This window comes from Nannospalax galili, unplaced genomic scaffold (genome assembly GCF_000622305.1).
Source record: "Nannospalax galili isolate Female #2095 unplaced genomic scaffold, S.galili_v1.0 scaffold115, whole genome shotgun sequence".
Classification (NCBI taxonomy): Eukaryota; Metazoa; Chordata; class Mammalia; order Rodentia; family Spalacidae; genus Nannospalax; species Nannospalax galili.
The window spans coordinates 362,693-386,396 of record NW_008340588.1 but is presented as its reverse complement, the minus strand read 5'-3'; the positions used below and the strand labels follow the sequence as shown (position 1 = coordinate 386,396).

General features: G+C 38.5%; 1 protein-coding gene across 8 annotated transcripts in view; it reads right to left on the bottom strand.

Annotated features, from left to right (window-relative positions):
• Hecw2 (HECT, C2 and WW domain containing E3 ubiquitin protein ligase 2) overlaps window positions 1–23,704 on the bottom strand; it is a 416,509-nt gene that overhangs the window by 71,194 nt on the left and 321,611 nt on the right. For all 8 annotated transcript variants that reach the window (XM_029564734.1, XM_029564735.1, XM_017798837.2 and 5 more), the window contains 4 exons: window positions 22,925–23,110; window positions 6,995–7,129; window positions 3,247–3,349; window positions 1,195–1,291 (listed from right to left, as the gene is read on the bottom strand). In XM_029564734.1, the coding sequence (XP_029420594.1) occupies window positions 1,195–1,291; window positions 3,247–3,349; window positions 6,995–7,129; window positions 22,925–23,110 (521 nt within the window). The remainder of the gene's footprint in view (window positions 1–1,194; window positions 1,292–3,246; window positions 3,350–6,994; window positions 7,130–22,924; window positions 23,111–23,704) is intronic.

Sequence of the window (23,704 nt, the reverse complement as noted above, 5' to 3'; positions counted from 1 at the left end):
CACTGAATAGAAAGTCCGTTTAGATATTTGAACAGCAAGGAACAAATGAAGGAGTAGAAGGGTTGGATAAGGTTCCTATCTGAAAGGATCTTATCTAATTGGAAAATAAGAACTTGAAAAATCAAATGAGAGCAAGAACGTCAAATAGTTAAACAGTCCAAAGAACAATTTGACACATCTCATGATTAATCATCAAATTAGTCTAGACCAGACATTATTACACCTGATTGTTCCACAGAATTACATGGAGAGGCTTAAAGAAAGCAATCCTTGGGCTCTACCCCGCATTTCCTGAATGAAATTTCTGGGCAGGGTTTAGGAATGTAAATTCAAAGAAGGAAGAGTTGGGGAAGTGAGTTCTGGTATTTTGTATTTTATAAAACTTCTGTATGATCCTGATGAAAATAGCTCTGCAGAAGTTTGTGGGTCAGTATTTGAGAACCACCACTATGAGCCAGGATGGTATCATCTGGCAAATGCATTTCTACCAGTAAAGGTAACATGTAAATAAAATGGGTACTGGGTTATGTAAGATTTCCCTTTTTCTATCTCCACTGATGCACAATACACTGAAACTGAGAAACGCTATCCTACATCATAAGACTAAGAACCACAGTGGAGTTGAAAGGTTTCAAGGAAGGAAAGTTTGCCTGGACTTTAAAGTCCTCTCTTGCCAAACCAAGAAGAAAAGAGCTTGCCAGGGGAGAGGAACAACATGTATTTAGGAATGAAAAAGGAGCCTGATGCACTGAGTTGTTCAGAAGAGAGGCCTCACACAGAGGAGTCAGACTATCTGCTTGGGCTCTACTGTGTTTTATTAAGGAAACAGGAATGCCAAGTCCTGGATTTTACAGATCTCAACTCCGTAAACTGCTATTCTTGTTTAATCAGGCTTCACTCAAAAAGCTGGTGTCATTGTTTTCAATCTGTTATGTATTCCAGGCTGTACATATGTTTCTTTTTTATATTTATTCCTTAAGGATGGTTCGAGGTTATTTAGTTAATCTTACTCAACTCTTCTACTTAGTAAAGGAAGACTAGGTCTACAATGAGCTGGTGTTGATGACATAAAAATGTACATAAGTCTTTGTAAAGAAGGCAGAAAGAAAAAGTGGATCCCCAAGATGACTATCAGAGCCACTGAGGATTAATGGTTGGCATTAATGCCACTTGAAGCAAGTCCCAAATCATTACCTGAGTGAGTGATTCCTGGTAAGATCAGGTTGACGCTCCTGTAGAATTTCAAAGATGTTGGGCTGACGCAGAAATGCAACAATTTTATCATTATAAGCTGAAAAAAAATCAAAAGAAACAATTCTTTTTTAAAAAAAAATCCATTATTACTTCTATGATGACTATAATTTCAGACTTTAAAACTCTGTTTTTATAGTTAATATTTATTGTACTCAAGTTCACAGTTTGGAGCTGCCCTACAACTTGGCCACAGATGTTTCCATTCTGATTTTGATGTAAGCAGTTACATGATTATTGGGCTTATGTCTAATACAGATCACTTGCTATTCTTATTAAACTCATTTAATGAACCATATTTATTATCAAATGACAAGATTAGTTCATCAACAAGATTCTAGATATTTATAACTTTAAGTTTACCAAAATAAACCTCAAGGCCTGGCACAGTGGTGCAAGCTTGTAATCCCAGCAACTTGGGAGGCTGAAGCAGAAGCATTGTGAGTTGTGGTCAACTTGGGCTACACTGCAAGGCCCTGTCTCAGAAAACAAGAGCAAACAACCTCATAGAGATGATAATAGCAAAAAATGAAAAACTAATTTCTGGTTAAATATTAGCCAGTGAGAGAGATGAAGAGGTCAAACCAGAGCCCCCAAAATGTAATAGTTTCCAGTAACAGTTTCAACTATAATGCAGAAGACAAATCATTCTCAAACTCTTTGTGGAAACAAATGCCATTACACTACAAATAGCAGCTCTTTATCAAACCTACTGTATGAACAGCTATAACACAACTGTTGTCAAACTTTGGACAAAACATATTTTTAAAACAATCTATAGCCTACTTAAGACTGGCTATGGAAATGTAAAAGCTGCTCATTAAAATTCACTAAGGGACCATAAGTACCTCCTCTGTCAGGAAAATGAACCTACATGCTTAAGATGATTCAGCTTACTGATATTTACTCATAATCAGAAATAGGCAATAAATATAATTCACGGAACTGAAGTTTGAGTGTCTAATTCAGAAACATCAGAGATCCTGGCAATTCTGTAGGTATCTGCCACCTGAAACTTTATGAGGCCTATACATATATATTTTAGTTAAGTGCAAATAAATGTTTTAAAATACTACCTGCTAAAATGGAATCCCATTGTCAACTCAAAGAATCCCTGAATGTACATTTCATGATATATGAGCTGAACACACTTTTGTAACTGAATCCATTTTTGTATTCCATCCCAAATCAAAGATCATGTAACTTCTTAAGCAATATTTTATAGCACTCTAAAATTCTATGTGTAGTAAGTTAGTAGTAACACAGTGCATATTACTAGTGATATCATCAAATGTAAATAGACTTTAACCCTGGATTTCTTATCTGGGGTTGTCAAACTTCTTTAAGTCATGGGCTTTACACTTTATTTCATGATAGAGTTTTTCTTTCTTTGTTTTTAAAGCAACTGTATTAAAGCAAAATCACACAAATAGCTGTTCTAATTTAAGGGAGTTCATCTGGCCTCTCCTCAGTTTGTCCTTCCACCTGCCTTAGGCTCCAAGTTTGAGACTGTGAATTTACTTAGCTTCATCGTTTCAGAAACAATTCAAGGTATTTTTGAGACCTATAAACTCACATCCACTTATTTTTAGTTTACTATTCTGGAAGCTCTTGTCTTCTATGTGTTTTAAAAATCCTTAAGAATGTGCTAACCTTGCTTGATTAGAATGTGAAGCACCATTTAAATTCTGTCTCAAGCTGCAAATATATTCCAATTATAGTGTTTCTTCAAATGCTTAATTCATAATGAGTGCCTCATTATTTTTTTCTTAACTTCAACAATCCAGTACTTATAAAGCAGTACTTTTAGGATTTTATAAGATAGAAGTGCTTTGAGACTCAAGGGTCTAGGATTTTTTATAAATTTCTTAGGGATAATGTAGTGGTTCTTGAATACAGGGCAAAAAGTATCAGGCTGGACAGAGGCACCGGTCAACAAGTATGCATTCTGTACATGAAAACACAGATAAAGACTTCTGGAAAGAGGTGACATACCCACTGGAACCATGTCCTGGTACTGTGGCCTACTGACTGTATTGAATGTACTGGATGGCCTGGGAAGAACTGGTGGTCCTGCGTGCCGAGAATCTTCTCCTACCTGTGAATGCAAGCATCAGTTATGTCTGCGCCAAAAGCTGGATGGCTTTGCACTGGCATCTCAAACCAAGTAGCTCAGAATACTTATCATGGCAAATTAACAACTGATCAGAACAGGTGCCAGCTGCAGAGCTGACACAGGCCCTTGAAAGGTCTGCTCTCATGGCTAAATGCTGGCAGGGTGTTGAGACATCTGCATCCTTGAGAGAAGCAGTGACTATAGGTGGCACAGTAGTTCAATCTGCTTGTAATTACTGTGGCTATGGCAGCAAAATAGCAGACTTGCTGATCAGGAATAACTTCTGCATCGACAGAACCCCAACCTGCCACAATACAATCAAAGGGAAGAGCTGGGTGATACAAGGTGTACTAGGGCTGTGCCAGGATATTCCTTCTTTTATTTAGTCAGGGAGATCAGGGAATTCCCTGCCTCAGCAGAGGAGGGGCCTCTAACAGCAGCAATCTTCCTGTGGGGCTGTGTGTTAGTACATTATCTCCTCAGAAGCAATTTTGCATGCCTATTAGAGCACCTGGCACAACAGCTCTTTCTGGTTTGAGCCTCCCACACCAGACAGCTAACAGTAGCAGGTGTGGAAGAGCTAAATAAGGTTGCCCCAACCTAAATTATTTATCGTACCTACTGTAAATTTAGAAACTCCTACAAATAGATAACTAAAAACATCTATTTGTATTCTTACCAGAAAACTCTTAACAATGCTTCAGCTTCTGTTCTAGCATTTTCTCCCAAATTACAGAAGTCTTTTAAGACAAGTTAGTATGGTTGTGTGGGAGAGTAAGTGAACAAGAGGCAATACTGTTATTTATAAGCTAGTGCTTTTCAAATGGAGCTTCGATTTCCTCCCACTGAAATCTTCAAACCATTTACTGTACAGCATCTGTTAGCTGTTTGCTGAGGATTTTATAAAGGCCTTCGCACTAGAGATGGCCTCTCTGTTCTCTACTGCTTTCCTATCCTTTAAGAGTCTTCTCATTCATTCTCCAAAGTATAAATAGCCCCTCCTCCATAAAGCCTTCCCTTCCCTTCCCTTTATGCTCAAGTCAAGTGCAACCTTCTCATTTGAGCTCCACAGTGCTTGGCATATATTTCAAAAGCAGTTGCTATAATTAACAGTTTATATTATTTGTCAACTATATGTCGGTAAAACTGGACAAAAAAATGAAAATATACACTATTATCTAAACTCTATTAAAGTACAACTTTCTCAACTATTAATTTTTAAATTTTATTTTTATTTATTTATTTTTTTACTTTTGGTCTTTTTGATCCTGTAGCACCAGCTGGACTGGAACTTACTATGTAGACCAGGCTAGCCTCCCTCTTACAGAGATTCACCTGCCTTTGTCTCCCAAGCTCTGGGTTTAAGGGTGTGTGCCACCATACCTGGCCTAAGATTGTTATCTATTATTATTGTGGGTAGGGTTCTTGGGTACCATGGTATGCATGTGGCGGGGTCAGAGGACAACACTGTGCAGTCAGTTCTCTCCTCCCACCTTTACGTGGGTTCCAGGGATTGAACTCAGGAGCTACCTCTCTGTCTCTCTTAAAAAGTTTAAAAAAAGTATTTTTCATTCATATTTTTATTCATCTGAAATATAGTTTTAAATTTTCTATCCATATAAAGAACACAGAAAATTAATTGCATTGTTCATGACGTCAACCACAATGTTTCTACATTGTAGCAGGTGTCTGTTTCCATGGCAGAGATATTAATATTTCTACAGATTCCAGAATTTGATGGATGACGACAGGATGGTCGCAGGAAAGACGCATTACATAACTACAAGTTTTCTCAACCTGCTTCTCCTAAGTTATTGGCTTTGAGGAATGGAGCCAGTCACTATGTGGAGATTCAGTCATTATCTAGACATTGTCAGGCAGAGGCAGAGAACTTATCATTTCAATATGCCCGCCTATATAATTTCCCTCCTGTCAGTAGTTGCCGGTGTGATCATTTCCTGGAATAGCCAAAGTTCATCTCCAAGACCTCACTTCCTAAAACTGGACCATAAGACAGTGGGCAATTCCTTTGAAAAGCATAGGTAGCCTTCAAGCTGTACGCACTTCCAACAGCTGCATCACCAAGAATGTTCTCAAAAAGCCAATGCTGTGGCTGAATGTTGGGTTACTCTCTGTTCTGCTGCTCCATTTTTATCAATGAGAAAAGAAATTTTCATTTAGTTGCTAATTTATGCTTGAGGGCCCCTCCTCTTCCAAAACTGACTACTATTAGACCATGAAAATTATTCAAGTTCTGACATAGAAGACATAGAAGTATTGAAAGAAAATATAAGTATAGCTGTTACTCTTATATGCTTTCCCAGGAAAACAATTCTGACTACACAGAACAGCCAACTTCAGCTTCTGAAATCACAATAAGGTGAATGGCTAAAGTGCACTGGTCACGTGACAAAGCCAGCCAGAGTCTTAATTATGCTGTATATTGCACACAAAGTCCAAGGGTGAGAGGTTTGTTCTGTTTATGATGAATGCTCAGTGTCTTCCAGTTCACCACTAATGCTTTATAGGACAGCAAGGTAAAGATTTATTGGCCACTCATAAAGCACAAATATTTTTGTGCATGCCTCATCCTGCATTAGATTTATATATCATTTTTATGTGAGCTTCTCATGTATATTCTTCTATAAACAGCAAACACATGATGCATGAAAGCAGCATTTAAGTCATGAGGGGAAATTCCAGGGGTGGAATTTTGATGAATTGAATCCAGTTATTTATTGCATTCATAATTTTTGCCTTATAAGAAAGGCTGCAAAAATATTTGACCTACAATATAATGTTGGAAATATGATAAGCACTTAGAAATGGCAAGAAAAGGGTCCTAGTCCCATTTTCCTAAGGGAACTTTTAGAAACAATTACACCAAACCATGATATACGCTCAAAGCATAAACTTATATTACGGAGATGAAAATTCAACCCCAATCTTTTTATTTATTTAAGCTGTTCAAGGGAAAAGTGAAACAAGAATGGATTCTTGTGTGCTTGAGTCAGGATATTGGAGGGCCCTCATGTGGTTACCATGCGCCACTGCAAACTGGTAAAGTGGAGCCCAGAGGAGCTGGCAGTCTGTTCTTAATCAGGTCGTTTTCTCTGGGCACTTAGCACACACATGAGTTTTCTCAGGCACATCCTAATTTCAGAGAAGACCAGTGAGGACTCTACAACCCCATAGATAGATACATTAATGGCATCCAGTGAGCTTCATTTAAGAAATTCTTCCTTGTAGCTAACAAAATTTTAGCCCACTAAAAGTTCATTTTCTTATGGACTGTCCTTGGGTGTGAAAAGGATTTATCACCGTCTTTTGTGGGCATTTTAGTACATTGCCAATTCTCTCTGAGTTAAATATGAAACTTTATTCTTCAATCTTTGCTCATATACCCTTCTTTTTAAATTTGCAATTTAGCCGGATATATCTCCAGAGAAACCCTGTTAACATTCTCAAACTTTTTTTAGACTCTAAATGATACCTTTAAACTAAGAATACAAGGCAAAACAAACAAACAAACAAACAAACAAAAATAACAAAAGGCAACAAAAGTGCACAAACCACCCAGGAGCCTTATATCAACGAACTGGTCAGTCGCTAAAAGCCAGGACTCACCTCACCCGCGCTGTGGCTGCGCTGCCTTGTCAGGTGTTGGCGATGAACCAGCGCGCTAGTGGGTCTACTGCTCTGAAGTGGGAGCCGAGGATCAATGAAGGTGGTGGTTCTCGAGTTGTGGTCAACAAAAAAAGCCTAGGACACAATCCACTGCATCAGTAGTCAACACATGCCATCACACATTCAAGAAATGACCCACTTTGGAGGCATAATCTTAGTTCCATTGTCTCATAATTTCCAATCCTTGGAAGAATTTCTTGTTAATTCATTAAGACAGAAGAAGAATAGACAAAGTCACACTTAACCTGGATCCACAATGAAGAAAACGGGTCAGAACATCACACTTGGTTTTAGAAAATCCTCCAAGAGATAGTGATCAAAGATATGATCTTAGAAGGATGCCATCAGAATGGACATTTGGAGCTGGGTGTGGTGGCACTGGCCTGTAATCTCAGCACTTGGGTGGTGGAAGCATGAGTTGGAGGCCAGCCTGGAATACATAGGGAGAATGTACCTCAAAATAAAACAATAATAACAATGAAAAATAAAAGGACATTTGGACTTCTTTAACTGATACTTTTTTGGCTCTTACCATATCTGGTTATTATAAAATTCCAATCATCTGAAACTTTCTGCATCATTGACTTCTCTTTCTCTTTCCCAATGCAATCAGCTACTAAACTCTTCCCATTTTCCTGCTGTGATGCCCTCTCTTTGACTCCGTGACTCCTAGCCTAAGCACCACTCCATTGTTTGAGAGTCTCATTTTACATATGTAAGTACCACTACTGTCTCAATTCTTCCATATCTCTAATCACCTTTATTCCTCAAATCTAAACCTTTTTAGAAGACTGGCCCTTCTAAACACTTTAGTTATACTACTGCTCTAACCTAAAGTTTCTAACAGCTACCCACTGTGTACAAGTCATTCCAAAACTTTGGTTAGTTTTCAAGACTCTTAAAACTCTCCTACTGAGTTCCTTTACAGTTTAGTCATCCAGCACACACCCAAATTCCTATCACATACCAACTATGACTTTGGGCTAATGCTTACATTATCAGAGCTGTAGGTTTCTCGAATCATTCATAAAAAACAATTCCCCTCATAGTGTGTTAGGAGTGTAGAAACCGTGTCTATTCAGTTTGTTTCATATTGATAACATGAAATTATTCATGGTGATAAACTATCACCTCAGTGTTACAATGAGGCTCAAATACAATGTAGAAAGGCATTTTTGTTTAAGTATAAAACTCTACACGAGTGCTATTTTATCATTATTATTAGGCCAAATGTTATGTCTTCAAGTAAAAATCACTTGAGGTAACAGGGAAACCCATTATTTCAAATCTGCTTCTAAAGTGTAGGTTTCCCATAATCAGAGAATGTAAATTGAGCTATTAAAGATAAAAAAGACTTTTAAGCTATCCAGGAGACTGAGTATCTATGTATGAAACAGGTGCCTGGCACATGATGTGTGACAAGTAAACAGAACTAACTTTTCAAACTGGTGGATCTCAGTTACCAAAGTGCTTGAAAGATTAGGAACAAATGTACCTAGTCAAATCAAGACCAAGTGGTGTCTCCATGCCTATAACAATTACTTCTCCATTGTGAGAGAAAATGTTTCAACACATGCATCATCAAGAAATGGGCATGGTATATAGGAAGCTCCAAGACAGAAAAAAATTTTTACTTTTTATAAGAAAGGTTTTATTATGTAGCCTGGAATCAGACTTAAATCATCCCACTTCAGCCTGAGTGCTAGAACTGCAGGCAAGTGCCACTTCACCCAGCTTTAAACTTAACTTTTCAGTGAAGAAGGAAAGCACTGAATGTACCAAGAAGTAGAAAAATGAACAGAACAAGAGTTTTTCCCAGTCCTTTTTCTTAATATAGGATTTTTCAGGTACAAAGATGGACTAGGCCAAGGTGCTCCCTCTTCCCTAAACTATCAGATAAAGCATCTTTTTTCTCAACCCTGTAAAATGTAAACCAGATACAGGCCCTACACACACCTGTATTGATCTAACTGAGGCTGTGGCCTCAAGTTTCATGCCAGTCTTCATTTGATTTTGGCTTAGAATATACCTATTCATTATTTCTGATATTATTCAAAACATTACAAAGTAGAAATTATTCTTACAAATAAGCATATCTAGCTCCTATCTTTAAAAATCAGATATTATAATCAAGTTTTTTGGTATAAATTAATATCAACAAGATTTTATTACAAACATAAGAAAATTTACTTAAGATAAAAATACAAAGAGTACTAAAATAGTATTGCCTAGTTATGTAATTCCTTAGGAATGCTTTCAAGAGATGGGTCGCCATTAGAAGTATGATGCACTTGTAATTACAAGGACAAATGGTGTCTCCATCTAGGTCAGTGGTAATCTGCATATAGTGTCAGAACCTAATTTGATTTTAACAGGCTTGTCTAAAATCCATGCTCTAAAGAATTATATTGCAAATGCCTTGAGGGAAAGGACTATTTCTTACTAAACCTGTCGTCCTCAATAGTTTTTAGGGCTGGCTTGCAAGAAGGAAGGTACCCAATAAATAAAAAAGTGTCCAAACTAGATTCCTGACTAAAAATAGTTAAAAATAAGGGGAAAAAAATAAGAGAGAGGTATGTGAGGTATAAGGTGTGAGAAACTAAAGGCCACAAGAAAATAAATAGGACAGGAAAATTTTTTAAAAACCCAGTATAGATATGAATAAACTACTAGGCTAAAACTTGCAAAGTGATAATTAAATGCCTGGGATCCAGAAAAAGACATACTCAGCTCTGAGCTCCAGCCCCATCACTTCCTGATAATATTACCTTGGGCAACCCGCTTACAACTTTTAAGGCTCCATTTCTTATTTCTTTTCTATTAAATGGTGATGTCACATCTACATTAAAAGGAAGCTGAATGAGAAGGTTCATATGCATTCTAAAAACACAAATCCAAGGCTGTAGCAATAGCTCAGTGGTTAAGAGCACTTGACTGACTGGTCTTGCAGAGGACCTTGGTTCGATTCCCAGCACCCACATGGTGGCTACAACTGTTCATAACTCCAGTTCCAAGGGAATCTGATGCCTTCTTCTGACCTCCATGGGCACTGCACGACATGGGTGCACTTACATACATGCAAGCAATATGCTCATAGACAAAAAAAAAAAATTTAAAAACCCCACAAATCCCACAGCATCCCCAGTGTGAGTTACTGCTATGATCATAATAGTTTTCATTCTAAGCCTTTTTCCTAAAGATCTCAATGCTTCTTGCTATAATCCATACACAAGGGTAGAAAAACAAAACCAGAGAATCAGTGAAAACTGCTTCTCCCAGGCTCCTTCTATCTGAGGGTCCAAGACTAAGTGAAACACAGCGCTTGTGGGAAGTCTCCTTATTAAAGACACCAGTGAATCCTTCTGCCCTTCATCTCTCCCACTCCCTAAAACAAGGCTGTCTAACAGCTGGAGCTCTAGCAGGTACACTGAAAACATGGAAATGGCTAAGCAGAATATGGAAAGAATCAGGGAGCTCACATAACTCGAGGAGTCATCTGATGAAACCACAGCCTGTCTCTGAACTTTCCTATGTGAACAAATACACCCTTCCAGGTGAACTCATATAGGTGTTCAATCATAGTAGAAAAACCAATCCTAACTGTTCATACTGAAATCTCTATACTGCAAAGGAAGCATGTCCTCTCCAAAGTTAAAGCTGGAGCAAGGAACTTTCATTATTTGATAAATAAGACATCTGTCCACAGTTCCCTGTTCATAGTTGTGTCACAGCTGCAGATTTCAGTGATGCTTACAGTTGGGGACTCACAAAGCTGGGATCTGAAACCACCTTTTGTCTGTGTCCAAATCCAATGAGCGGCCCCTCTTCCCACTCTCTTCTTTCCAAATGTCTTCTCTTGTTCTTTTATGCTGCTTTCTGACTGCCATCTTATCCTACTTGTTGTGCTCTTTCTTCCCCTCACGCCTCATGCCAAACTTGGTTTTGGAAAAGCCCTTAAGAGTGCCTTGAACTAGGCCGGCAGTCACAGACACTCACAGCGCTTGGCTCAGCCACTGTGTCAACTCTGAAAAGTCTGCTGCTGACCCGGCAGAATATTCCACATACTCTGTCTAATTCTGTTCGCTAATGTGTTGGGGGCATGCATGGACATGGATGGAAGTGAGTGCTATATGTATCTCATAAGGGGTTCTGTTTCAGAGTCAAATATAATGTATATATTGTTTACACATGTTTTCCAGTCTCCGGTCCCTGGAAGGGAATGTCTTGATGAAGATCTCCATCAATATCAGTAACAGGAAACAGCACCCAGGAGCAAGTCCTCTGCTGTGTTTTGGCTCTGCTCAGGGCCCTCTGCACCATGGGCAGGCTTCCTTAGGGCTTTGCTTTAGTCATGTAAAAGTAATGGCTCGGGTCCCTCTCAGGTTGTGAAAAATATATTCTACTTTAAAGTGAATGAAACCATGATCTGATCTCTAGCACTGCAATGACTAGGCAAACAAAGAAGCATGAAAATGAGAAATCACTGCGCAAATTCTAGGCTTGAAACTTCTACTGGTGACACACACACAATAATTATGTTAGAAAACTAGATCATTTTCCACAGGGAATGCTAATTAGTTCAAACTAGCAACGAAGTTGACCTGGTACTTTTTTTAAAAGAAAAATTGGGTCACTTTTATGTCACAATTTTGAATAGCCTGCAATTATTTATGAAAGTATCTAACATGTAATTGTCTGTATTAAGTATGTTTGTAATGCAGCCTTCATTAAAAAGGCAATTATCTGAAGAAATAAGTTCATTTCATATTAGCTACTAGCAGAACAAATTTTGAACATCATTCTCTACTCTTCGGTTTTCATTAAGGAAACTCACTCAGGCTTTATAGTGTGGGGCCAACTAAGATGAACAACTCAAACACGGAAAGGAATACAAACACACAAACTCAAATCTCATTTTTAAAACATCTACCCTTTCACAGCTTCAGGGCACAGTCAGAGTCAAGAAATATGGGCTGGTTGGAGCCAAGTGGTATTTTAGGGAAGCCAAACAAAATACATTTCTTTCTTTACACAATTCTTTCTTTTCTTTTCTTTTTTTTTAAAACATCTATTACTTTAAGCAAAGAAAAAGCTATTAGTATTTATGAAGAAATACCAACCCCAGGTTCAGGAAAGCTAAGCTGAAGCAGTTTGAAATTGTTTCCAGTTAATATTTTGCCAAACCGGGAATACATATGAAAGGGCCTTGAAAACAAAGTAAAACAAAAGCACCCTAACTGCAGCTACTTCACAGAAAGACAGAATTTGGAGTTTCTAGCTTTTTCTCTCATTTTCCAGCACATGTGAAAGACTGAAAAAATGGAGTTATCAAAATAAGCACATTTAAGATAGAAAATAAGGGCATTACTACAGAATCAGAAAATAGTTGTTTTACATTCCAATGCAATCATGAAGATAACTTAAAAAAGAGAAAAAGGAAAGGCCATCTTCATACCAGGCAGCTCCTTCCAGATGGCAAGAACCTGGCATTTCACACAGAAATAGAGCCACAAAGCTCAAGTCTGTTCTATTGTCTCATTCAAAATGGTATCCACGCCCAAAGACACTTTCCTTTTGCCATTTGAATTCTATGCGTATTAATGTGTTTTTTAAATATGTATAGACATTATATATATATATATGCTTGACCTCAAGAGTCCAAATTGAGCCTGAGAAACATAGCAAGATCCTTTCTCAAAAAATTTTTTTTTAATTTTTTTAGAAGAAGCATTTCATTACAGCTTTAATATACTCAATAACAGTTTCCAGAGCAAAGATACATCTCCTTCAAATTGGCTATAAAATTTTTAGGTTCACTGTTGAATTAATACACTTATACAATATTGAACTCAGTATAAGCCCTGTAAGACATAAAATTGAATGAGTTTTTAACCTTTAAAAAAGATCTCCATTTCATTTTAAACTATACTGTTTCCTACAGAGTCATCGTTTTTTGCTAATAACACTGAGATGTTGGCGCATGCGTCTCTAAACTGTATGTATCTGATTATTACTAGTCATAATCAGTTGCATTCGGATCCTTGGCACCTGTGTATGTCTATAAAGTCATCGGGTAGATTTCAATGGTAATGTTTATCACCTCTACTTATTAACGTGATGTAAATTTTTATGCTTCCTCCTCAAATATAAGTCATTTTTTAAATTTGTTGATTTGTGTGTGTGTGTGTATGTGTGTGTACATCACACAGAACATCCCAAACTATCTTATTCAACTATATACCCATTTCCCAGATGGCACCCTCCCATAGCCTCCCTCCCCCCACTAGAGCCCTTATACTCTGATATCCCTGCTACTGTCCATCTGGTGCATCTAGTCAGCTTATCTAGAGGTCTTTGTTTTAGGAAGGTCAGCTGTTCCTCATCTAGCAGGGATCAATTATCAATATTCCTTTAGATAGATTGGGGTCTGCTGTTCATTTTCCCACTTCTATGCTGGGTTACTCTCTGGGAGTCCCTTGGGCCACCCTGGCCAACAACTCAAAGGAAGGTATCTCCTGTCTGACATTGTTCCTCATTGTGTAGCCTTTAGCTATACATATGGACTCTTAAAAAATTATATTTACCCCTTTAATTTTTGGTTATACTTTCCTTTTGGTCATTTAAGACCCTACAGTTGGCCAAGATAAATCAATTTATCTTTACTTTTAAGGCCGTTTGAGGATCTGTTCCTCAGGGGTCAGATGGACTTGGGAGGAGCCCCTGGCTCCTTTCTTCTACCAGTTCCTTCTATGTGAAGATAAGTCAAAGGTCCTGCATGACCATAGCTGGCTTTGCTTGGAAGCATGGAGGAAATGTTTTCTCTGTGTTGACCCTCCTCTTTGTAGACTGGATACTGATTCAAGTCCATCTGGTGGGGTCTCCACAGCCTCCTTGATGAAGAGGATAGGTGACCCACCACAATTACAGGACATTTTGAGAGATGCTCATAGCCACCTGGAACTAGTCGGCCTAGGAGGGCAAGGAGCAAAAAGTGTCCTTTATGTCCCTCTGAGCAAATTATTATAGGCCTCAAAGTATGTCTGTTAAACATCCAAGAAAGTTAGCTCCACCAGTCTGGTACTTTTAATTACTGTGTGTCATGTAGATAAATCTTGGGCAAAGACCAATTGTTCTCAGATAAACTTTACCTAGACATATATTTCTTGATCTGCTATGTATAATTTGTCAGTAGGTTGTTGGACTGATCTGGTTCCCTATGGTTTTTAAAACTAGCTAGGCATTATTTATCTCTTGCATTGTCTAACCCCTCCATCATTTGTGTTTGGTAAAATTAGACTACTCAAAAAGGCTCAGCCTGTGGTAACCACCAGTGCACAAATATTTATTCTCTTCTCAAATCTGTCCTCAAAATCATAACTGCAACTTGCTGTGGTCATCAAAGCTGGGGAGCTAGATCATTCTGATACTAAGCCCCCAATGTCACACTCATAGTCCCAAGCCCCCCAGAGTCACAATTCAGCAGGCAAATAACATAGCATATGATTTTTCTTGGGAAAAATGCAAGAAACTTTGGGAAAGAATTTTATCTTAAATAAAAATATTTTACATCTTTATTTAAAAATATGAAGTTTATGATAGATCACTCTTAAAATTTGAAGTTTCTTAGTATTTCAATTTAGGTCCAAGTCAAAAAATCTAGGGAAAATATCCTGCTTAATACTGTATGAAAGTACAAAGCAAAGGGGGGGGGGAGTATATTCTATATTTAACATCTGAAAGGAAATTAGAATTTTTTTTCTAAATATTAAACCAAAAAAGGCCCATCATGTAAAAGAGAAATAGTACATTGCACGGTTCTTTTCTTACTGTTTCACACGAGTGTTAAGACTTCTCTATGTTAGCCTTTGTCCCATGCAATGCCCCACTGATGCTGTCGCATTGACATGAGTCTCCTGGAGTCTACCCCTTAATTCTTCATGGCAACCAGACGCCTGCCTGGTGTTTTCCTGTCTGTGTCTTTACTTCGGATCTCTCTACCACATTCCTCTTTTTTCCCATCTATAATCTCTTTAATCAGTTCAAATACTACTTTTATTGACAAATTTCCAGGTACCCACCCCATGCCAGAAGCAAGTGAATTCTTGCAGAACCTAGACACGCAGTCTTTAAAGATTTTTTCATTATATTTTATTTATTCGTTTATTATTTATTTATTTTTACTTATTGTGGAAGTATGTGTTTGTGTGTATGCATGTGCATGCATGCCAAAGTGCAAGTGTGGAGGTCAAGAGGACAACTTGAGGGAGTCAGTTCTCTCATTCTACCATGTGGTACTGAACTCAGGTCGGTCATCAGACTTGGTGGCAGGAACCTTTAAACCTTCTGAGCCATCTCCTCCACCCTGACACATATCCTTTAATAATCTAAAATAGAGGCAATGTCTGGAAGAGGAGTATTTAGTTTCTTTACACAGGAAATCCATGATTCTGGACAAATATGTGGATCTGATTTCAGCTCCAGTTCAAGGATTTTTTTGAGACAAGGTCTCCTTGTAGCCCCAGTTGACCTGGAACTCACTATGTAGACCAGGCTGGCCTCCATCTCACAGAGATTTGCCTTCCTCTGCCTCCTGAGCACTGGGATTAAAGGCATGCACCAACCTGAGCAGCTCAAGGATATTTTTAAAACCTGCTTTAATAAACAAGGGTGATAGGGAATATGCAGCCGCCAGAGCAAGAAGGTTGCTGATTCTGCGAGAGGACAAGAGACACCACAATGATGGCCATGCTGGTAGAGAAACGGAACACAGGTTACTTTGTGGGCTTGAGGCAGAAGAGAACATTCCAGATCAGACTGTCCTGCTGTGGCCAGGAACACCACACACAACACACACCAGAAACAATAAGAACAAAACCTATGTGCCAGGGCCATGCCATGGGACTACCAGGGTCAAAGGAGACAAGCAGCTCCTTAAGAACAGGACACCGTAAAACCTCTTATCTTTGCACTTACCACACAAGTAAGGACTTATCCATGAATACATTATCATCATTTTTATGTAACCACAAATTCATGAACCTGTTTAGTTAGCATTCTGTTTGGAACCCTGCCATGCTTACCTATTCAGATGAACATTTTGTCTCACAGGGTAGCAGTGACTGTGGGCTGCACTCCTTCTACCCTCTGGTCTTACTGTGCTGTGGGCAGCAGTTTATTTTGCAGATGTATTTAGATTTCCTATCATTGTCCTCCAATGAAATCATAAACTTCTAAAGACTTGTGAATGTATAAACACAATTTTGTCTTCTAAAACTTAACAATTCAAATACTGAGGGAATTGTGTTCCTTCTTATCCTAATCATTAATAGGATTTGATGCTAATCACAGCTCTCAGAGCTGGACAGCATGGGTACTAAACCTCACAGTAAAGAAAATAGGCTCACACAGGTCATACTAGAAAGCAATGCAGATCTAAGGATCCTGCCTGGTCCAGCATAATTTTCTCAAATCCATCAAATTAACCATGACAAAACAAAGGAAAGTAAAACAAAACACACAGAAAGATTTTTAACTTTAGATGTTTCCCTTATTAAAGCATATTTTTGCTTTCTAAATATGTTATCCCTATAAACTGTCACTAGTGATTAAACCTGGTCAAGAACCAGAGGCATTTTAAATAAGTCACATTTTAATATCACTACCCGATAGATATCATTTTAATATCACTACCTGATGGATATTTCTTACATAAATAATAAAGTGCTTTTATCAACACTGTACTCAGATTTCAGATTAGTTGCTCTTGATTTTTCACATCCTTAGGGGTGTGCAAAAGTTAAAAATTATTACACCAAAAATGAGCAGAATATTTCTTTTTATACTGGCTCGCTTTCTTTGCTGTATGATTCAAGTGAGATGTTTGCACTAGATATGGTGGAACAAACCTCTAATCCCAGCACTTGGGAGGTTAAAGCAAGGGGAACCCAAATTCAAGACATGTCTAGACTACAGAGTGAGTTCAAGATCAGCCTGAGCAACTCTTTGAGACTTTGTCTCAAAAATATTTTAAAAAAGAGGTGGTGGTAAGGGCAGATATAACTCAGTCATAGAATGTTTTTCTAGCATGTATAAGGCCCTGGGTTCAACCTCCAGTTGAAAATAAGAGAGAGATGGAGAAACAGAGAGACAAAGACCAAAATGTGACGCCTGAATCTTAGGAGAAAATGCTGGTTCTACATTCAATAGATATATACAGATGTTGATTCCAACTTCTCAAAATGCCAATTCTATATAAAATTAAACTTGGCTTAACTGTCACTCTTAAATTTATAAATTTTAAATAATTACAGAAATAGAGTAACAGAGTAAATCACTATTAAAAGGAATATCACCATGGGATTTTGACCAAGAGACCTCTAAATAAAATTGAAAGCAGGAAGAAAAGCCTTAGTACTGTAGTTCTGTGCTGCCATGCCTGTCTCCAACCCCACACAGGAGGTGATTTTTTTCAGAGGTGATTAGATAACTAGAGTGGAACCCTCATGAATTTTTCCAAAGATGCCTCCAGAAAGCTACCTTAGACTTCCACCATTAATGAGGAAGCAGACGCTCCCTGGACACATCAGAGTTGCTGGTACCTTGATCCTGGACATCGCAACCTCCAGACTTCTGAGAAGCAAATTTCTGTTACATATGAGCCATGTACTCTACATTTTATTAAAATACCTAAAACAGACCAAGGTAATTTCATAATTGATATTAAATTCAGTTTGGAACCAACTGTATTATCTAACCTTAGAGACTAAAGAAGCAGAGATCTATCAGATCTAGGAGCTGGAAAGGGAATTTGGGCCTTTTACCTCACTCTATTCATTTATAAAATTGTTTTATTGACATTTAATTCAGATACCATACAATTCACTCATTTAACATGTCTGTTTGCTTTTTAAGTATAGACAGAGGGCTGTGCAACCATGGCCACTATCCAATTGTAGCATAGTTTTCCTCACCAAATGATATCTTAGACCCACTGGCATTCACTTAACCACCACCCTATGCAGTCAGTAATCTACTTTCTGTCTCTCTACAGTTGCCTTTTCCGGACATGTCATATAAATTGAAGGATACAATAAGTGATCTTTTGACTAGTTTCTTTTACTTAGCAAACATTTTCTAAAGTCCATCCATGTTGTAGAAAGTTTTAAATATTTCATTCCTTTCTAATATTCCATTGTATCAGACTAGTAATTTTATTTATCCATCGATATACATTTGGGTTATTTCCAACTTTTTGTTGTTACAAATAATATTACTATGAACATTTGCATGCAAGTTTTTATATAGAGGTATGTTTAATTTCTTTTGGGTATATACCTAAGGGTAGAATTATTAGTCATATGGCAATTATTTGTTTAGCCTTTTCAGGAATTCCCAAATGATTTTGAAAGTTAATACATCAGTTTATATTTCCACCAGCAATGTTTGAGCGTTCTAACTTTCCTACATACCCCCCTCCCCAATACACACACGGTGCCAGGTATCACACCCAGTATCTGTGCATGCTAAGAAGGGTTTCCACTACTGAGAGCCCAAATTTCTCTAAATTTTTGCCAACAATTGCTATTTTCCATTTTTTGAAGTATTGTGACCTAGGTGGGTATGGAAGACTACTTCATTGTGCTTTTAATGCCAATTTTTCTAAATACTAATGACATTCAACAGGGGACAAAATAGTCTTTTCAACAAATGGTGTTGTGATATGAATAACTGGGTATCCACATGAGAGAAAAAAAAAAGAACTTGGACCCCTACTTCTTATCCTTAAAGCTTAACACAAAATAAGTCACAGATATAACTTTATCAATGGGCTAAAACTATAAAACACATGTAGAAAATATAGGAGTGAATGTCTGTATCCTTGAGGTATATAGTATCTTCTCAGCTGCAGCCTCAGCAGCGTAAGTCACAGAAGAAAACACAGATGAAGATGACTGCATCAAAATTATAAACTTTTGTGGTATAAACAACACCATTATGACAGCAGAGAGACAACTTGGAAAACATGGAAAAAGGTTTGCATACCACATATACGATAAGGGACAAGGGTCCAGAAAACACAAAGAACTTTGACAACTCAATAACACAAAGATAAATAATCTAATTAGGGACTGGAGAGACGGCTCAGAGGTTAAAAGCACTGACTGCTCTTGCAGAGGACCCGGGTTCAGTTCTCAGCACCCACATGGTGGCTATAAACCGTCCTTAACTCCAGTTCCAGGGGGATCCAAAGCCCTCTTCTGACCTCCACGGCACTGCACAACACGGATGCACTCACATACATGCAGGCAATACACTCATACACATAAAAAATATTAAAAATTATTTAATTAAAAATGGGAAGAGTATTCAAACAATGCTCAAAAAGTAAAAGGAAAGATGATCAACCTATTCACTTTTGCAGATAAGGAAAGTGAGGCCCAGGAGATTAAAGTGATGTCTCTAATATTAAGTGACTAGTGGTCTCCTGAGGGTTAGACCAGCTTTGTACAGGAAAGTTTTGGATACAGAAAGGCTTGGGTTTGTATCTAAGAGCACGGTTATACACAACTACCTGAATCTCTGAGCCTTGGTTTCATCTATAGTAAGGAGACTTACTTCACACAATTGTGTGAATTGAGTGAATATAACATTTCTAGCGTAGAACCTGGGAGAATTATTAGATAGTAAGTAATTAGTACATACTAATGCCACTCTTTAAAATAATGCTGTGGACCCTTAACACGAAACCTCTGCATATTTAGACACAAAGCCATCTATGTGCTTTGGACCATGTGTCCTCTGTTAAAATCCTTGTGATCTAATCAAGACCTGTCTGCATGACTTAGCTTTGATGAATACCAGTAATCTCAGCATCTGACTCGGAATTCCTCTTTCTTAAGATGTAAAAGCGTCTCTCATTCCCAGAACAACTCCTTTCAAGGAGTCCAGTGGTTCGGAATCACACTCCTAGCTTTGAAACCTGGGCCACTTGCTCATTAAAACATACATTATTTAACACCTATAAAATTCAGTGAAATAATCTTATAAATTACCAGAGATACAAATTAAATAATGCATGGGAAAGTACCTAGTATAGTGTATGGTACACGGTTATGAGTTCATTAAATACAACCATTACCACCACCACCACCATCATCATTATTATCCATTTTACTTAGCAAGAGTTAATGTGCAATTCTTATTCTTTGATTGATGGTTAATCTTAAGTCAATATTTTACGATCCTTCCTCCATTTGTGTGACTTAAGCATATTTTCACCTTATAACTCCCAAACAAAGCATACTGGATCTATAATCCTGTGAAATCTTAAATACCCACCTAATTAAAAATTTTTAGCCTTAAGCAATTACACACAAAAAACAGTTTCTTCCAAAATTGAAGAAACCTAAAGCTCAGCACAAACATAAGTACTGCCTTATTTGAATGTACAGTGCATACAGTTCAAGACAAGGTATGTATTAAGAGAGGACAGATGGGGCTAATGGAGAGCATAATCTAGTGAGAGAGCAGGAGGAGGGAGATGTAGGGGTGGGGAGGAAGCCTGGAAGCTTCTTGCCTCATTCAAGGCCAAGATGCCTAAAGAGAACTACAGGGGACGTTTCACTTATCAACTTGTTTTGAAAAGCTTCTCCATGGATGAACTGGGGTAGAAGGAAGAGTAACTCAAAAGTAAATAAAAGAACTCTCTGAAAGGGGTCATCTGTTAGCAGGGATAAGACATGTTAATAACTGTATCTTGAGACAGATGAGGATGGGTGGTGAGAAAAAATACAAGCAAAATTATGTGAAAATTCAAGTAAAGCACTGATCACTATGCCTAGAGCGCTGAGAACAACTCACCCACTAGGCTGCTCTTAGTGATTTAATGCTCCACCTCCCTACCCCAGGCTCTCAGAGCATCCTCCAGGCAAGCCCATACTGTCTGTACAACTGCAAGATCTTCCTCCATCAGGCTCACCAGTGAGACTGAGGGGAAGAGAATGATGTAAATCCAAGGTTTTGCTTATTAATTGCAATTTTTGAGACAAGGTCTTGTTATGTTACGACAAGGTCTTGGATGGCCTTGAACTCATCATGTAGTCCAGGATGGCCTCTAACTCACCAGTCCTCTTGCTCATCCTGTCTATTGGTGGGATGAAAGGGGTGAGCCACCACTCCTGTACTTAATTGTGGGATCTTGGGCTCTCAGGCTGTGCAAGCAAACTCAGCTGCAGCAATACCACATCTTACCCTGGTATGCCTGTTTCTGTTTTTCTGGTGTTCTGGAAAGGCTCTCTATCATGACTCTGACCCAATGCCATTTTTACTGTGGTTGGAGGCCATAATCACAAACCCATTCTCTTTGATCTTTTCTAAACTTCATGCATGCCACTATTAATCTACTGTCTGGGAATGAGAGGCTTATTTAGAAAGATCTGCAGAAATCAAGTTGGCAGTTTAAAGGAGAGCCTGTGGGTTCCTCCTTGCATTAAAGTAAATGCCCTTTATAACAACTACTCTAACTGCAATAGGTTCTCTGATAAGATTGCTGGGAGCTAAATGTATGGTGAGTAAAGGTTCCTGTGGTATTACTACTGCAAGAGGGTAGTTTAGGGAACGTGTCAAGTACTGACATTTTTTTACATGTTCTGTTCTTCCCCCGTATACTTCCTATCTTACATCCTCCGGGTGTCTGTCTACCTTACCTATCTTGAAGGCTTTTCTAACCACCCTATATAGAACACCACCACCATTGCTATTTTTCTGCAGACTCTGTCTCCGGCTTTCTTTCATAGTATAATATTAATCATCTCTTGGCACACCGTGTATTGATTTGCCTCTTGTCTGCTTCTTTCTCTGAGAATGGCATGCCTCTGAAGTAACTGGATATTTGCTTTGTATACGTGCTCAATAAAGACTGACTTTACACAAGTGACTCAAATTATTAAATACTTTGAATGTTACATCATTTTAATATAGACTTTATATAAACAGGGAAACTGAAGTTGGTTAGGTAAAATTTAGAGAACATACTATCACAGTTAAGAGCAGGGATCTTGGAACCAGATGGCCTGGGTCACAGCACAGCTCAGCTACTGCCTGCCTTGGTGATGTCAGGCACATTGCTGAGCCATTCTGGCCATGGGGCTCCCTCCTCATCTGTAAAGAGCAATACCAACAGGACTGCTTCATCATGCTATTGTGAGGAGCTTCTATGTATTAAGACTTTAAACAGCTCATGACTCATAGTGGGTGCCGGTGTAAAAGTAAATTTTTGCTAAGGAACACCTCATAACAACTACTAACCTTCTCATTCTGACTTCTTACTCACTTATAACTTCCTGATTAAAACGAGTCTTTCTGGTTCATCCATCTATACAGGAAGTTCAGATGTGATCACTCTGGCCTTTATGTGTTTCTCATCATAAACCAATCAGGGAATCGTTTAAGGTGCAACAAAATCAGTGTTCTGAACCATGACTGAGGCTCAAAATTGAACAATGGCTTTCTCAGTGGCTCCCAGCACACTCTCCAAACATACCACAACTTAGTATTCACATACCTACAACATGAGCTCTATCACTCAGCAGGAGAGGTGTTGCTAAGAAATTTTTTTTTTTTATAATCAGTAGAAACTGAGGATCAAGCACAGGTAGAAGAATGTCCAGGGAATTGTGGGTTCCATCCAACCACGCCACTCAGCGTACACATTACTTCAGAGCAGTGTCACAGGGGACTGTAGCAACAAGTTGCCTGTGCAGGTTCCTGCTGTGTTAGAAAATGGGATGTTTGCCCTCACTGCAAATATAGTGCCAAGCCACAAGCAGGTCATGGTCCCTCAACAGCTCTCTGGTGGCTCTCTCATGTTACCTTGCCCTGATGATCGTGCTTCATCTCCCAGCCCCTCGGAAGCTCCAGCTGCTTATTTGCGAACATGTTGAGGAATCCCACAAGGTCCCGGTTATGCTGGTAGCGTTCAAAGTGGTGGGTGTCCCGCCGGACTTTGGTGATCATGTGCTTCAAACACGTGTTGTTTGTAAACATGCGGTAGGCACTCTGGAGAAAAGGATGGAGAATCAACATTAGCCTATGTATGTATGCAAAGACATAGAGACTTCTGAGAGGGGACTATTGAGTCTTGTGGTAGGTATGTGAAACACGTTCACAGACTTCATCATAACTCTAAGCCCACATACAGAAAGAGCCAACAGAGCAAAGTGACTTAAACAGAGCAACATGCAGACAATATAGAAAGCAGGCCCTCTCCACTGCTGGTGTCTAGCTTTCTAAACAACAAGAATGTGGTGGCATTTCTTTCTACATGGGACATCAGGTTCTAAGGTTGGTTTTAGCAAAACACACGCAGTTACACGTGCACAAACTTGGGGATAAGGATACTACCTCACAGTGAGCCACAACCTGTTCTTCCTCCAGCCTTCGATCAGATCATTGGCTCTCAGGTGTTAGTGTAATGGTATACAGTTAGGGGCCAAGTTGTATGGGGAAAATGCTTGCCCTATTCTTAAATATCAGAAATACATGCACTAATAAAAGTGAGCTGCTCTCACTGACAGACATGTCCCTTTGAGACATGGAATGGAATGGAAGAATAGTTAGAATAGTTAGAACATCCTAAAGACCATACGTCAC